General features: G+C 42.4%; 1 protein-coding gene across 1 annotated transcript in view; it reads right to left on the minus strand.

The window, feature by feature from the left end:
• Positions 1 to 5967: 5967 nt before the first annotated feature.
• Positions 5968 to 16777, minus strand: part of ITK (IL2 inducible T cell kinase) — a 58440-nt gene continuing 47630 nt past the window's right edge. The window contains exons 12-17 of the mRNA XM_047091959.1: positions 16529 to 16700; positions 15932 to 16148; positions 14954 to 15018; positions 14745 to 14863; positions 11162 to 11319; positions 5968 to 8033 (exon numbers count right to left, since the gene is read on the minus strand). Coding sequence (XP_046947915.1) covers positions 7962 to 8033; positions 11162 to 11319; positions 14745 to 14863; positions 14954 to 15018; positions 15932 to 16148; positions 16529 to 16700 — 803 coding nt within the window. The 3' untranslated portion in view covers positions 5968 to 7961. The remainder of the gene's footprint in view (positions 8034 to 11161; positions 11320 to 14744; positions 14864 to 14953; positions 15019 to 15931; positions 16149 to 16528; positions 16701 to 16777) is intronic.

Genomic DNA, 16777 nt, shown 5'->3' on the forward strand with positions numbered 1-16777 from the left:
ATAATCAAAAGTGAACTCATAGCTCATATGTTGCCAGTGACACGCGTAGCCTTCTGTCTACTACCTTCAGATATGCCTCACGTTCAATCCTGGCTGCACCATCAGCCATGAGTGGGTTGAAGCTATCAGATGAGAATTGCATTGCCACCTGCAAGCTGGGGCCCACACAATGTGGTTCCATGTGTGGCAACCTTGCCTTGTTTTTAGAAAAGTCTCAGGTCACTTAGGACATCTAGGTGTCCATTTAAAATTGCTTTACAGAAACCAATAGTGGGGTATTTGGAATGGGCATAAGAATTGGTTCTGGAGACAGAAAACAGAAATACTATTTTATGTAGGAAAGGAATATGAGGTGGAGAGAAACTGTGAATAATACAAAAAAAAAGTCTTTAACTGCCATGGGACTGCTACACAGAGTAGGCTCACCCACTTGGTGCTTGTAGTTAACATTTGGGTAGTTAGCAGGAAAAGAAAAACTTAATGGTCAATTACGCAATTTACGTTGTCCATTAGATAAAACCTGAGCACTTGCTCAAAATTGCCTCATTTTACAGATGAAAGAACTGGGGCCCAGAAAGGGGAAGGGTTGCCCAAGGTCAGCTGGACCCAGACTCAGGTCTTTCCACAGGACACTGGGTTGCCTATTTCCTTCTTTGAATCTGGAATAGTTTGTTAAAATAGATGTTTTATGCTTATTTTTTAATATTTTTTAAATTTAAATCCAAGTTAGTTAACATATAATGTAATAATTATTTCAGGAGTAGAATTTAGTGATCTATCACTTACATATAATACCCAGTGCTCATCCCAACAAGTGTCCTCCTTAATGCCCATCGCCCATCTAGCCTGTCCCCCCACCCAACACCCCTCCAGCAACCCTCAGTTTGTTCTCTATATTTCAGAATCTCTTATGGTTTGCTTCCCTCTCTGTTATCTTATATTTTAAAGATATGTTTTAAACTAACATTTGTTAAATGTTTATTTGGGGCCAGCCTCTGTGCTAAGTACTATATATGGATGGGCTAATTTCATCCTCATGAAATCCTAGGAAGTAGTCCTGTTACTTTATAAATGAAATATTGAGGACTGTTTTGTTGCTGAAAGATTGTGACTCCATCTTGGTCCATTTGGAAACACATGTCCCCTCATCATGCTGTCTTTCTCTTACTTTGCTCATTTCTCACAACTTCTATGGAACTGGTTCCCTTGAAGGTCAGATCTTTCACACATAACTTCATAGCAAAGAACATTTCATCTTTACTTACACAAATTCTGTTTATAATAATTTTAGATAAGAGCTGATAAGGAGGGGCTGAGCATATTCTGAACAGGATTTGAAATGCAGCAGTATAGCCAAAGGCACAATGGGCTCAGTGCTGCTGTGTTCTCAGAAGTTAGCATAGATGGCCCTATAATCAGCCCCACAGAATGGTTGGGAACATGGAATTTGGGGACAGACAGGTCTGGCTTCAAGCCCCCATTCTGTCACTCACTAATTGTGTGACCGTGAATGGCTTCCCTAATTTACTAAGCCTTGTTCTCATCTGTAAAATTGAAACAATCGTCATTGTACCTATCCCTTGGGTTCTTAGAAGATTAAATGAAATAATAAATGTAACATGCTAAGCATAGTCATCATAAGTGGTCAAGAATGGAAGCTTATATTATTATTATTATGGTTATTAATGTGGTTTGAATTTTGGTGTGATCTCTAGGAAGAATGTAGGACTCAGAATAAGATCTGTGTTCTAACCTCACCTTTGTTAAGTAAGTCTACAACCTCAGGCATGCTCTCTGGGTATCACTTTCCTTTTCTGTCTGGTGAGACCCTTGTACTCCTGCTTCGATCCCAAAGCTGCTGAGAGAGCAAACATTATCTTAGATGGGAAACTGCTGTGAAATATACAAAAGAGAAACACAAATGAATGTTTGCATAGTTTGTCTCAGCTTACAGACACTTGTCCTCAAAATCAATCTGAGAAAATGGAAAGGGGCCAGAAACGTCTTCATAGCTGTAGATGCATGTAGGTAGTATGGGTAGAGGTGATCCTGGATGGTGAGAAACTCACAGTCCACTCAACCTTTTCAACTGATTCTCCTGTGACCGTGGCAAGCACCTACTAACCTTGTCCTCAAGGTTCCCAGTCCTAATTTAAAAGTAATGCAAGGGAAGAAGGTGGAATAAGATATATTTTTTTTTGTTTTATTCGGGCTTTTCTTCCTGAAATGTTCTTCCAGATCCTCTCCCTTAGGATCTCCTATTTACCCTTCAAGACAGCTCAAATATCACCTCCTCTGTGAAGCCCTCCTTGATCCCTGAGGGGTTTTCACTGTATTGTGACCACTGCTCCATTGGTTAGCCCACAACAACCCTTTGCAATCAGAGTTGATTCTCATTATTTGGTACTTATGTTTCATAAAGTTGCCGTGGGCACCGAATGAATGAATACTGAACCGTGGCTCCTAGGGGAATAATGGGGTTAGGTTCTTGTGAGCTTCTGGTCACAATATTTTCATCAACTGATCTATACATAACCTCATGTTATTCATGCTTGTTAGAAAGCACCTTATTTAATATACTTTGTGGATTCATTAACGTTAAAGTCACAGTCAACAGCATTAAAACTCATGACTGAATGAAACTTATCCAACACACGTATTTTCTTTGAAAGGGATGTCACAGCCTTCTTGCTCTAGGAACACTACAAACATTTCAGCTCTTTGCTCGAGGGCCATTTTAACCAGCAAAATTACCAACAAAAAGTACACAAGTGCAAACATGGCACTAAGCCTTGAAAAGGATACTTGTTTACTGTGTGAAAGCTGAAATGAGAAGGCAGAGCACTACCTTGTTTGACCTGGGCTGGGAATATGCACAGAGGGCAACTCACATTTTTCACTGCTCTGGCATGGGCATGCCATGGATGGCTATGGAAGGACTGGTTTGGGAGTTACAAATAAATTTCAGTGAGTAGGCAAATTTGCAAGTATAGAATCTGCAAATAATAAACATCAACTGTGTTTGTTTACGTGTTGGACTTTTTTAGTAGCCAAAGGGCTTCTTATAGGAAGGCTGGTGTCCATACTAGATATCTTCTCCTTCTCCAAATCCACTCCACTCTTTGCACCCTGCTCTTTCCCCTGGGGACTTAGCTCTATGGATGGCCCTGCTACAGTTTCCTCATCCTCTGGCTTTCAGTTGGGTTTGGCCAACAAGTAACCCCAGCAGTGGATGGGGTAAGGGAGGAGAGTAGGGCCATTGTATTTATTCCCCTGCTTTCTCCTTGTGATGTTGCCTCGGGCTTCCTTACTAAAGGTCCTCTCCTCTCAAGGTGACCTTCTCCAGGTGACTCTCTGCTGTCACATTCAAGTGACTACTCTCCCTCCTGTCTCTTCAGGCCTTAAGGTGATAACTGCTCCTTGGCTGTTATTTTCCTCTGTACTACTCTGTGGTTCTCCTAAACCTGACCCACACTGTTCTACATAATCCTTCTGTAAATAAGTCCTCCTTGAATTATCTTAATTTGAGTTGAAGTGTTTGGTCTCTAACCGATAAGATATCATATTCATCTTATACACCTGACACAGTGCCAAGCAATGTCAGGTGAATGGGAACTATTATTTATAAAGTAAGTAAATGATCTCTAAAACTCCTTCTAATAGTCACTGTGTGATTCTGTGATCCCATAAGCCTACTACACGTCATGACTTGAAGAGAATCTCACAGTCATTGAAGACACACACACAAATACACACAGTCCATCTTGCTGAATGGGTTACGTTCCTGCCTCTTCCTCAAGGCAGTGGACTTTTGTGTTGGGAGATTCCAGGGAGAATAGGGTCTACAGGATAAATACGCTGAGAAGCACAGCTGTTCATCCAGTCGCTTTAGGAGTTTGCTATCTGGGTCATTTCCCGGTGGGAGTCAAGCCCAAAGGTGAGTCCCACAAAGGTCTGAGTAGAAGTTGCAGGCTTTTTCACTTGTGCCCAGTGGTCCTCTGGTGTGTGAACTGGCTCCTGCAGTGGACATGGGCATTTGGTCAACAGGGGAGCTCAACACACCAAAAACATAAGCCAGCCTGTTTTTCGCTGGGACTTTAAGAGGCAGGGGAATAGCTAAGCTATTCATTGCTGTCCAACTGTGACTGAAGAACTCCGAATTACAATTTCTCCATGTCACCCACACAGCAGATGACAGCGAATGGGTATGAACAATAATCTGGTTCTTGGAACACGGCAAAATTCATCTTCATATTGGCTTCTCTTCTATCGGCTTTACCTCTCTCAAATACACTCACTGTGTTGCTGCCAGAATATATTTTTAAACAGAAATTTGACCTTCTCTCTTTGCACACTGACATCTTTTCTATCTATAGGTAGAGTTCCAACATTTCTTGTCTTTTCAAATATGGTCCTTATCTAGATTTACAGATTCAGTTTCAATTTGCCTCCCCCCTTAATCATCCTCACCCTTGCCAACACCTCGTTGGCCATCCCCACAACTTCCACTCCAGCAAGGATAAACTGATAATAGCTCCCTCATACACTCTATTTCCTTTATCATTCTACCTGTTAACTATCTCTCTTACTTCTGCCCACTTGCTTGCTAGAAAAAAACATAATTCATCTTCCAAACTGAGTCGGACATTACATCCTCTATGACGGTATGTCTCAAACTTTAATGTGCTTAGGAGCACCTGTGGATTTTGTGAAAATGCAGATTCTCATTCAGTGAGTTTCAGGGTGAAGCCAGAGAATTCACACTTGTCACCAGTTGGTCTTGCTGCTATTGCTGGTCTAGGGACCACACTTTGAGTAGCAAGGTTCCAGGAAGTTTTCCTGATGTCACCCTTCCCCTGATAGATTCCATAACTTTTTTCTCCTCTCCTCTCCTCTTAGACCATATTTCTGTTGGTGCTGTAATTGCTGGATGATTTTACTTGTTTATATGTCTGCCTTCTTAACTGTACCTGAAGTTTCTGAAAACCAAAGACTGCCTTTTTCATCTTTGTTTCTGTAGCTCTCGGTAGAGTATATGATAGGAACACAAGAAGCCTTTGATATTTATATCAAATGTTGAATGATATATAGTCTTTACTTGCTTGTGGAACATACAGCCATGTAATCATTTTTATTTGAGGAAAATTTTTGTTGTTTGACATTTGGGCAAATGGAACCCAGGCCATATATACTGTATTTATTAAAACATATAGCTTTATTTGCTAGACCGAACCTTCAACTATGTGTGCTTTATAAACGGTTAGAGATATTTGTAACATTTTTATCATGGATACTAGCAGGGACTGTACACTAATAAATATTCAATACATCTAAATATAAATAGTCTCAAAAGGTACAAAATGCAAAATCTATAAAATGCGTCTAGAACCAAAACCTTGTATAAGGGAATTTTTTGTGAACACATGGTACAATTTTCAACATGTGAGAGGGGAAAAGAGAAACAGACAGGAAGCCCCTTTTGCAGGATAGGACACTGGGGAGTGAACTATTGACATATGTTCAGTTAAGGCCCCAGCAAATCTGAGCGTGAACAAGATAATACCATGCAAGGGGTAATTTTTGAAACCAGACCACAGAAATCAGTCAATTTTGATGTTTTCCTTCTAGGCTGGATGTTCCAGAAATCATCTCTAATTAAGGGTTCCGCAAGAGAATGTACAAAAGGCCAAAAAGTAAACAGAGATGATTTTGAATATGTTGAGTAAGGTCATCTTCTGAATGATAGACTTTTATCTTGAGGCAACCAGTTTCACAATAATTATAGTTGAGGGGCGCCTGGGTGGCTCAGTCGGTTGAGTGTCCGACTTTGGCTCAGGTCACGATCTCACAGTCCATGAGTTCAAGCCCCACATCGGGCTCTGTGCTGACAGCTCAGAGCCTGAAGCCTGCTTCAGATTCTGCATCTCCTTCTCTTTCTGCCCCTTCCCCGCTCACACTCTGTCTCTCTCTCAAAAATAAACATAAAAAAATTAAAAAAAAAAAACCAATAGTTACAGTTAAAAGCTATGCATCTGCATCTCTAGCTGGTCAAAATATCACACAGAAGAGTGAATGACTACACTACCCAATAATCTCTCTACAAGTTTCATCTGAATGCTGTAGGAAAACGAACTCTCTCTTACATCAGTGAACACAAAATGTCCAAGAAGAGTGCAGCTGACTCAAAGTTGAGATGATGATTAAAGGAAGCATTTATACACCCGCAGGAGGATCTTTCAAAGCTGTTTTGAAGCTCATCTATAAATGGCTTCCTGCAACATGACTCTGGAGGGGTGGGTGAATCAAAGGGTTAATTAATTGAGCAACTCCAAAGTCATTAATTCTAACAAAGGTGAAGCTACAGATGAGGAAAAAGAAGATCCTATTCCAACTTGGAGGTTTACATGGCCAACCATAGTGGTCTACGTGGGAGAAACATCATTCTATGTTGACTTCTTTAATGGCTTTCTAGGTCTTTCCCCCAGCTATATTTATCTCCTTCTCTGCAACCCCCTTTCATCATCAGTAGGAGACAGTGCTGAATAGAAATAAAGAAACTGCACTGGTGTCAGACAGATGTAGCCTCTACACTTCCTAGCTCTGTCACTTTGGGGAGGTGTCTTGGCTTTTTAAAGCCCCAGTTTGATTGTCTGTAAAATGGGAATAAGAATAGTTTCTCATGGGGTTGGTGTGAACTCAGGATGAAATGAAATTCTGCAGATAAGGCTTGTAGCTCAGTACATGTTCACTGTGCAGATTTCAGTGCTCAATCAACAGTAGGCTGCCTTGTGCGCCTTGAAAGCACCCTACTCAGTGCCTGTTTCTATCCAGATGGTTTGAGCAAGAATAGACCCCTCGTTCCTCTCAGAGACTTTCAGGAGGCGTGAAGCCTCAACCTTGAAGTTGCAAACCTCTAGGGCCTAAACAAGCTTGGATTTCTCTGCAACACCACACTGCCCGACACAATGCTGCCCTCTGCTGATGAGGGTGGAACAGTGCAGAGGGGACTAATCCTAGAGGCCAGAAAAATTGGTGGTGGAGTCCTCAGTGGGAGTCAGGGTTCAGAAGAAACATCTTCTCCCAAGATGCCTGCAGAAGCATTCTGCGCGGAAGGGAAGGCACAGTGACCTGCCCAGCTTGGTACTAAAGGTGGGTGTTGGAGTACTAACAGCCCAAGGCCTTTCTCTGTACCATTTGGTTCTCCATCATTTGATGCCCTCTTTCTGTCCAGACGCCAGCCCCAGCCATGAGATAGAAATCGTTCACCCCGGTCCATCGTGTCCCTTCAAGGAGGAAAGTGGCACTGTGCTGGATGAGTAACATGCATTAAGCTGCTTCTAGATTATCCGGCCTCAGATGTGAGCATTAGTTCCATCATCCTCTACGGCAGGAAGCTGCGGCTGACGACATCACAGCGGCTGAGTTTACACCTCCTGACCTTAATTAGTTCGCCGGTTCTCCTTGAAAAAGAGTCACACTCCTCATTTCTCTTGCCCCGTATCCTGGGATTCTGTGTTGTCAGGTCAAGTAAAAATCCCTTGACCATAAGCTTTAGATCTCATCAACCCTTGACCATAAACTTTATATTTCATGTTTGAAATAATAACAAAAATAATAATCCACAGTCCTACCCCATCTCTCCTTTTCTCTAAGAAGTGCAAGAAACGTTGCCTGAAAGCTGTCAGATTGAGGTTCGTGCGCCACACACAAGAGGCTGGAAGGAGGGTAGAGGCATCGCGGCTGCTCTGGCTTCACTCCCAGTTCAGCGGCTGAGCCTCCTGCCTGCGGCTGGGTGCCAGCCCCTGCCAGGGTGCTGCCTCCGCGGCAGCTCAGTGACCGGCGCCACAGGCCGGCTGCCTCTGGGGAGTCCTGGGCTGGTGGCAGCTTTTAATGCTCTATGAATGGAGAATCTGCTTCCCCCATTCAGGATCTGCAGCCCGTGGCCTGGCGCTGAGTCTCTGCTAAAGTCCTGATTCTGCAATTTCAGCCAGTTGACTCAAGAGTCTGCAGAAAGGTGGCCGGTCTTCTGGTTTCTAGAAGGGGAAAAAAAGAACTCTGTGAGTTCCTCGTACTTGTGTGTCATAGTTAATTCCAAAGCAAACCAGAACTCAAATGTGAATTTGAAAATGCGCTGCTGATTTTCAAATGTGTTTCCATATTTATTGTATTTGAAGCTATCGTGTCTCAGTTGTTAACAGCAGGTATTCAGGAATCATACGGCCTGCTTTTGAATCTAAACTGTTCCTTTCATTAGCTGTGTGACATTGAGCAAGTTACTTAATTTGTTTGAACTTCAGTTTTGTTGTCCGTAAAATGGGGATAATAATAGTATCTATCTCTTAAGACTGTTGTGAGAATTAAATAAAATCATGTATTAAAAATGCACCATTGGGGCACCTGGGTGTCTTAGTCAGTTAAGCGTCCGACTTCCACTCTCATGATCTCACAGCTTGTGAGTTCGAGCCCCGCATTGGGCTCTGTGCTGACAGCTCAGAGCCTGGAGCCTGCTTCACATTCTGTGTCTCCCTCTCCCTCTGCTCCTCCCCTGCTCACGCTCTGTCTCTCAAAAATTAATAAACATTAAAAAAAATTTTAGGGGCGCCTGGGTGGCGCAGTCGGTTAAGCGTCCGACTTCAGCCAGGTCACGATCTCGCGGTCCGGGAGTTCGAGCCCCGCGTCGGGCTCTGGGCTGATGGCTCAGAGCCTGGAGCCTGTTTCAGATTCTGTGTCTCCCTCTCTCTCTGCCCCTCCCCCGTTCATACTCTGTCTCTCTCTGTCCCAAAAATAAATAAACGTTGAAAAAAAAAATTTAAAAAAATTTTTAAAATGGGTGAAAGATGTCAACAGACATCTCATTAAAGAAGAGATACAGGGGTGCCTGGGTGGCGCAGTCGGTTAAGCGTCCGACTTCAGCCAGGTCACGATCTTGCGGTCCGTGAGTTCGAGCCCCGCGTCAGGCTCTGGGCTGATGGCTCGGAGCCTGGAGCCTGTTTCCGATTCTGTATCTCCCTCTCTCTCTGCCCCTCCCCCGTTCATGTTCTGTCTCTCTCTGTCCCAAAAATAAATAAAAACGTTGAAAAAAAAATTAAAAAAAAAAAGAAGAGATACAGATGGCAAAGAAGCATGTGAAAAGATGCTCAACATCGTATGTCATCAGGAAACTGCAAACCGAAACAATGATATACAACTACATAGCTATTAGAATGGTTAAAATCGAAAACACCTGATAATATTAAATCCTGGTGAGGATATGGAACAAAAGGAATTCTCATTGCTGGTGGGATTGCACAATGGTACAGCCACTTTGGAAGAGAGTCTGGCAGTTTCTTACAAAGCTAAATGTAGTGGTATCATATGATCCAGTGATTATACTCCTAGATAGTTACCCAATGGAGCTGAAAATTTATGTTCATACAAAAACCTGCACACAGATATTTATAGTAGCTTTATTCACAATTGCCCAAACTGCAAGCAATCAAGATATCCTTCAGTAGGTGAATGGATAGCCAAACTGTGGTACATCCATCCAATGGAATATTATTCAGTGACAAAAGGAAGTGAGCTATCAAGCCAAGAAAAGACATGGAATAATCAACAAATGCATATTGCTAAGTGAATGAAACCAGTCTGAAAAGGCTACACATTATATGACTTCAACTATATGACATTCTGGGAAAGGTGAAACTTGGTCAGTAAGATCAATAGTTGCCAAGGGTTTGGACAGAAGAAAGGAATGGATAAATAGATGAAAGCCCACTGGATTTGAAGGCAGTGAAACTATTCTGTTTGATACTATAATGGTAGATATATAATATTGTATATTTGTCAAAACTCCTAGAACTGTACAGCACAAAGAATGAATCTTAATGCAAACCGTGATCTTTAGTTAATGTATAAGTAGTGGTTGATTAATCGTAACAAATGTACCACACTAACGCAAAATGTTACTAATGGGGGGGAGGTATACGGAAACTCTCTGTACTATTTGCTCATTTTTTCCTGTAAATTGAAAACTTCTAAACAATAAAGTCTATTAGCTTAAAAATCAATAAAAGAGTCAAAAAAAAGAAAAGAGTGCTAAGTAAATTTCAGCTATCATAATTATTACAGCATTTAATTCTCGTGAAGTTGGACTGGATTTGTTTTGCACCTTTCTTTATGTCTTCATTGTTTGTTTCTGAATACAAAGCCTCTGTGAACTTACAGATCAAGCATTATTTAATTCTCTTATGAGTAAGAAAAAGGAGGTTCAGAGAATTGCCCAAGATTAATGACTAAGGAGTGGCAAAGCTAGGACAAAGTCTAAGTATCCTATACTTTCTTAATTCTACCTTATTACCCTTCAACAATCTGAATTTGTGTTAATTCTCTGTTCAGCAGCTTTTAATTGTCATTGAACTTTAAAACTTTCTAACTCATCCAAAGGACATCTAAGACTCATGCTGACGTGGCTTAAGATATAGCCTGCAACCCAAGCATGGGATAATTGAGGCATCTGGGAGGGTGCAGAATAATTGGTTTTTCAGTCTAAATTGTTGAACAAATAAAATGAACTCTTTTATTTTATTTTATTTTACATGTTTTATTTATTTTTGAGAGAGGGAGAGAGAGAGCACAAGTGGGGGAGGGGCAGAGAGAGGGGGGGCAGAGCACCTGAAGTGGGGTCTGTGCTGATAGCAACGAGCCCACATGGGGCTTGAACTCATGAACCACGAGATCATAACCTGAGTTGAAGTTGGACACTCAACCAACTGAGTCACCCAGGGGCCCCCTAATTAAGTCATTTTAATATTTGCACAGCACATGTGAACTTCTCACCGATTTACGAGCTAACTTCATGTGTACTTGATGGTTTTATGATGTCATGGACGTCTTTTCTCAGAAAATTGGCATATTGGCACAGGTCTGACCCCCTCTTCCTCTCTAACAGTGTTTTGGCTTGTGAAATTATACTGCAGATCAAATAATATTTCAGGTCACTGCCAGCTCTTTGAGGGATGGGCAACCTCTTTAGTTAGTAGACACTCCAACCCACTTTCTTGCTACTCTACTTCAGCCTTACCTGCTTCTTATCCTCTAAGAGGCTCCCTTTCTCTAGAGAATGTGACAGACCCTAACGTTGTTGATGATGAGGTATTGGGAAACCGCTTCCTTTACTGACCTCTTTCCAGCAATGATTCATGATCTGGTAGATATTTGAGGAGGCCAGCCGGGGCTTGTATAAGCGAAATCCAGTAGAGATATCTTCCACCACCTCTGAGTTGCTTCGGTTTTCATACGGGATTTTGCCTTCACTGAAGACTTCCCACATCAGCACACCTACAAGAAACGGGGAGTGCAGCACAGCTACAGTTCACAAACAGCAACCAAACGTACATTTAGAAATTGCAATTTCCTTGACATTAAGGTTCAAGTCCCTACCTTCAGGAAGTATAATAGCAAGCTACCTGAGCTGTATTTCTAAAGAACGGAAATTTCCCGGTCTTTCTAGTGATGAAGAACTTTCAAGCTTAGCCCTTTGTTATAGCTAACTCAAATGTTACTACTAAAAGTTGCAGGGGATGCAAACTGAAATGTTACACATCATGTAAATGAATGGAGTGGGTGAGATGTGCCGGAATGGGGACTAGGACAGACTGTAGAGAACTGAGGGTCAAATTCTGTCTTCAGAGGACAGTTGTGATTTAGCTCCAGCCAACATAGGGCACATGGGGATGAGGGCTCAGTATTGCAGCATTTTCTGTGTTTTTAAAAAGAAGTCATAAATTGAGAGTTTTAAAATAAAAATTTTTTAACATTTTATTTATTTTTGAGACAGGGAGAGACAGAGCATGAACAGGGGAGGGTCAGAGAGAGGGAGACACAGAATCTGGAACAGGCTCCAGGCTCTGAACTGTCAGCACAGAGCCCGACGCAGGGCTAAACTCACGGACCGCGAGATCATGACCTGAGCTGAAGTCGGCCGCTTAACCGACTGAGCCACCCAGGCACCTGAGAGTTTTAAAATAGAAATACAATTTGATTTTTTAAAATACTGTGAGGGTGCCTGGTTGCTTAGATGGTTAAGCATCCAACTCTTGATTTAGGCTCAGGTCATGATCTCACAGTTTGTGGGATCAAGCCCCACATCAGGGCGTGCACTGACAGCATGTAGCCTTCTTGGGATTCTCTCTCTCTCCCTCTCTGTCTCTGCTCCTCCCCTGCTCATGCTCTCTCTTTCTCTCGCAAAATAAACACCAAGAAAAAAAAAAAAGTAAAATACTGTGTAGACAGAACAAAAAATATCTCCAAGTTGTCCATTTTTGACCTCTGATTTAAACCCTTTCCTCTTCTGTCTTCAGAAGAAATGTCCCACCCAGTTTTATTACGTACCAATATATTCATAGGATGTCAGAGTGGGAAGAGAGCTTGCAGATAACCACTTTCCTTGGTTTTCAGAGCATATTTCAGAGATTCTTAGGGCAGAGTTTTCCCAAGTATGATTCCCAAGACGTCTGAATAAAAATCACCTCAGAAGTTTGTTCAAATGGCAGATCCTGGGCCCCCAGCCCAGACCTCTGGATCAGGATTTCTAAGGGGTCTAAAGAGGCATCTCAGGAGTTCTGGAAATTTGGAACCTGACTGTGAATAAGACTGTGTAGCTCCTTAAGATACCAGAATTTCTAGTGAGATTTCTTTGGAAAATCGAGGCCTGCTGCTGGAAGCTCATTTGAAAACAATTGCTTTCATGCCAACCTTGCAATGCATTGATTGGAAACTGAGGAAGGCCCAAAGAGCTTACTTGACTTGCTTAAAATAGCACAGCTAATTAGGGCAAAAGCATTAAAATGCATAACAAATCTCAATGGTCTTGAGGCAGGCATCAAGTTCTCAGTCCACCCAGGTTTCTGTCTCTCAGGCTTGCCGCTCCTGTGATCTACCCTCTCCACCCTGCTTCTATCAAGCAGGCTAAGTTTGGATACTAAGGGGGCACATCTCAGGCAGGTGTGGACTGAAGCGAAACCTTCTAATTATAAGATGCAATAGAAAATTCACAACTGACAACCTATGGCAGAAAAGGCCTCATGCAGAGTTGGCTGGTGGATGTGACAAAGCGTCCATGACTACAAACGTGTGGCTCGGTGCAGCGTGACCAGCTGCATCCCTCAGAGAGTGGCTACACATCGGCCATACCTTTCCCCATTGTAGAGGTACTTGGGGAAAAAAAGAATCTTCTGCGATGGCTCTGGTGCAGTTTTATTTCTTCCAAGTTCGTTCTATAACTTAAATTTGAGTAACAAAGTCTTAGCTAGGCTGTTGAACAGGGAAGCTGTTTTAAGGAACAGTTCAGAAGAACCAAAAATTAACAAACCACTTGATTGTTGGAACTGGATATTCTAAAATGCTGGGAAGACTTCAAAACTAGTTCTCTTAAGAGATTTAATTAGTTAGTTTCTCCCTGGTACTCTAGGTCAATACACTTGGCAAACATTCCCTTCATGCACAATGGCAAAATCAAACTCCAACTCATTTCTTTCCAAACTATAACCCTTATAATCCAAATCAAAGAGATTGTCCGGTATGTTTTTGCGTATAGTTTAGTAGTTTGTGTATAGTTTGTGTACAGTTGTGCATAGTTTAGTACACACAAACTATGGCTTAGGATAATATGACAAAACCAGCAAGAATATTTAGTACTTTCTGCCATACTGACATCATTCATTCTGGCCTTTCATTCATGTCCATTTACACTTATCAGGAATTCTGATCCCTTATCATGGACTGCCAAGTTCATTGTCTACTCTTCTCTCAGTAAGACAGCACCTCTCTTTCCTTTGGACACACCACATTTCTATAATTGCTGTTTTTTTTGTAAAGCAATGAAGATTCCTGGATCTCCAAATGGAGATGGTTCTCTCTCATCATTCAGATCTGTGCTCAAGGGTCACTTCCTTGGAGAGGCCTTCCCAGACTATGGTATTTAAACCCACCCTCTTGCCTGGCTGGCTCAGGAGGGTGAGCATCCGACTTTGGCTTGGCTCATAATCTGACAGTTCATGGGTTTGAGCCCCATGTTGGGCTTTGTGCTGACAGCGCAGAGCCTGCTTGGGATTCTGTCTTCCTCTCTCTCTGCCCCTCTCCTGCTTGTGCTTTCTCTCTCAAAAATAAGTAAACATTAAAAAAAAGTTTAAAACAGACCCTCCATCCTAGTCAGTTTCTATCCCATTACTGTTTTGTTTTATTCATAGCATTTATTACCATGTGACTTTGTCTTACATACATAACTATTAGCTTGTTTACATGATTGTTATCTGTCTCTCTCTAAAATTTACCTCCAAGAGAATAGGAGTCTTTCATATACAGGCACCACTGCATCGTGAGTACCTAGATTAGCCCCGGCTTATAGTAGATGTTCAATAAATTGTTGTTGAATAAATGAGTAAAATATTTATTGAGGGTTAAGTGTGAAAATATAATTTTGAACAAAATATGGTCCTGGTCTTCAAGGAACTCATATTCTAGTCTCCTCACTCCTCCAGCTTTTGATCTCACAGCAGCTGTCACCGGAACTCACATTTCCGTTCTCATTTTACCCCCCATTTCAAAGATCTCTAAGACCAAATGCAACAATGAGGCTCCTTCATACTTTTCAGAGCTGTTATCACACACAGACTATCAGTGGGGTGCCCTCATCACCCAGAGTCCTGGGCAAGTACAGTTGCCTGGATCTGACAAGGTGGGTGTGGGGACAGAGGGGCACTCACCAAATGACCACACATCTGACTTGCTGCTATAGCGACTGAAGGAGAAGACTTCCGGGGATGCCCACTTCACTGGGAACTTGGTGCCTGTGGAACTGGTGTATTGATCATCAAGGACGAACCTGGGTAGAGAGTGGAGAAAGAATGTCTGAATGTTCTGGGGGCCTGGGTCTCGTTCCTGAGACTTTGCTGGCACCACGTCCCCGTATTACCTTGTCATTCCAAAGTCGGACACCTTGATGACTTGGTTTTCTCCCACTAAACAATTTCTGGCAGCCTGGAGTGGAGACAGACAAACAAAAGAGAAAGGAAAACGGTTGGTGGATAAGCAGTATACAAGGGCACTCAGGAGCTTTACAGACGCTAATTAAGCTTCACTAGCACCTGACAGGAGTTAGCTAAAAAGTTAAATGTGTAAGATCCCTTATCAGGATGAGTAAGTTTGGTCTTTTAGTTTTATTCCTGGGATTCTAATTAGAAGAGAAACCCATGGTGGTGTTCAACCAACGATATGTGTTGGTTTTATTATGTGTTCTAATGCAACCTGATGCAATAGGAAATGTTAACATTAGGGACGGTAATGAAGAAACTGTCACCCATTTGACTAAAATAAGAATGTTTTGAGGTTGCTAATCCTCTTTAAACTATTCCTCAGTAAGGAGAGTACCTAGTCTCTAATTAGTATCACAGAATTGTGCACTTAGTGATAAAAGACTCCATTCTCTTTACAAATTTTATTTTATTATTTTTTCTTTTTTTCAAATTTTAAATGTGCCTACAAATCCCAAGGGGGATATGTTAAAATGAATATTTCTGAGCTCCAACCAGAGATTCTGAGGATGGTTTTAGCATCACCCCAATGTGATTGTGGTAGATCCTTAGATAATAGTGTGAGAAATTTACCAAGAGGAAACTGAGGCACAGAGAGGTTACGAAGGAGAGGCTATATGTTTCATTTTGGAAGAATGTAAACTCAGACTCAGAGGGTACAAATTAGAAGCAGGGCTGGGATTAGAGCCTAGTTCTGAGTCCTACTAGGGCATCCCCAAGTGGGTAGAAATTGAGAGGGGAAGGAAGATGGTCTGTGACTTGTTATTTATCAATTTATTCCCAGTCTGGGTAGCTGTACATTTCAGGGGGACACACCCCTTCATCCTGAACCTATAGTTGTTTGCCCTGCATCCTCTTACCAGGTCTCTGTGGATGACACATGCCTCTTCCAGGTAGGCCATGCCCTCACACACGTCCAGGCACATGCCCAGCAGGGTTTCTGCAGCAAAGAGTCCTCGCTGGTTGCGCAGGTAATCTGACAGGCAGCCATGCTCCATGAACTCAAACACCAGGCAGATGGGGGCCTGCTCTAGGCATACCCCATACAGCTGCACCAGCTTGGGGTGAGAGAGTTTCCTGGAGGAAAAAGGCAAGGGGTGAGATGGTCTAAAGTCAGTCTCCCCCAAACACACTCCGTCCCCTAAACAAAAATGACCTGAAGGATGGTGAGCAGTCAAATGGTGTGTGTGAGGACAAATGGTGGTCAGTGTGGCTGGCACATCATGGACCAGAGGAGAGATGGGTAGGAGATGAGACTGGGCAGTGGACAGAGGAAGACCATGACAGGCCATATAGACCATGGTGAAGAGTTTGATTTTAGTCTCCATGCCATTGGAAACCATTGCTAGATTTGAGCAGCAAAACGGCATAACATGGCGGCAAAATGGTATTTAAAGAACACAGCACAGAACATCATCCCGAAGACATCTTTGTGTACTCTTGTTTTGGCCACTCACATCATGACTTCAGCCTCCTCTATGAAGTCCTCTTCCGACATAGCCCCTTCTTGAATGGTTTTGATGGCCACCTTGTCCTTGTTGAGCCAGTAGCCAAGATGCACCAACCCAAACTGCCCACTGCCAATTTCCTGTACAAAAGTGAGCTCTGAGGGATCAATCACCCATTTCCCTAGAAGAGAGAAAGAGAGTTTTCCAGGGTTGGCAAGGAGTAGATATGAGGTATAGGGCTACAAGGAGACTAATAGC

This window comes from Lynx rufus, unplaced genomic scaffold (genome assembly GCF_022079265.1).
Source record: "Lynx rufus isolate CCGP_SWC_20201006 ecotype Redwood Valley unplaced genomic scaffold, mLynRuf1.p SCAF_1, whole genome shotgun sequence".
Taxonomy (NCBI): domain Eukaryota; kingdom Metazoa; phylum Chordata; class Mammalia; order Carnivora; family Felidae; genus Lynx; species Lynx rufus.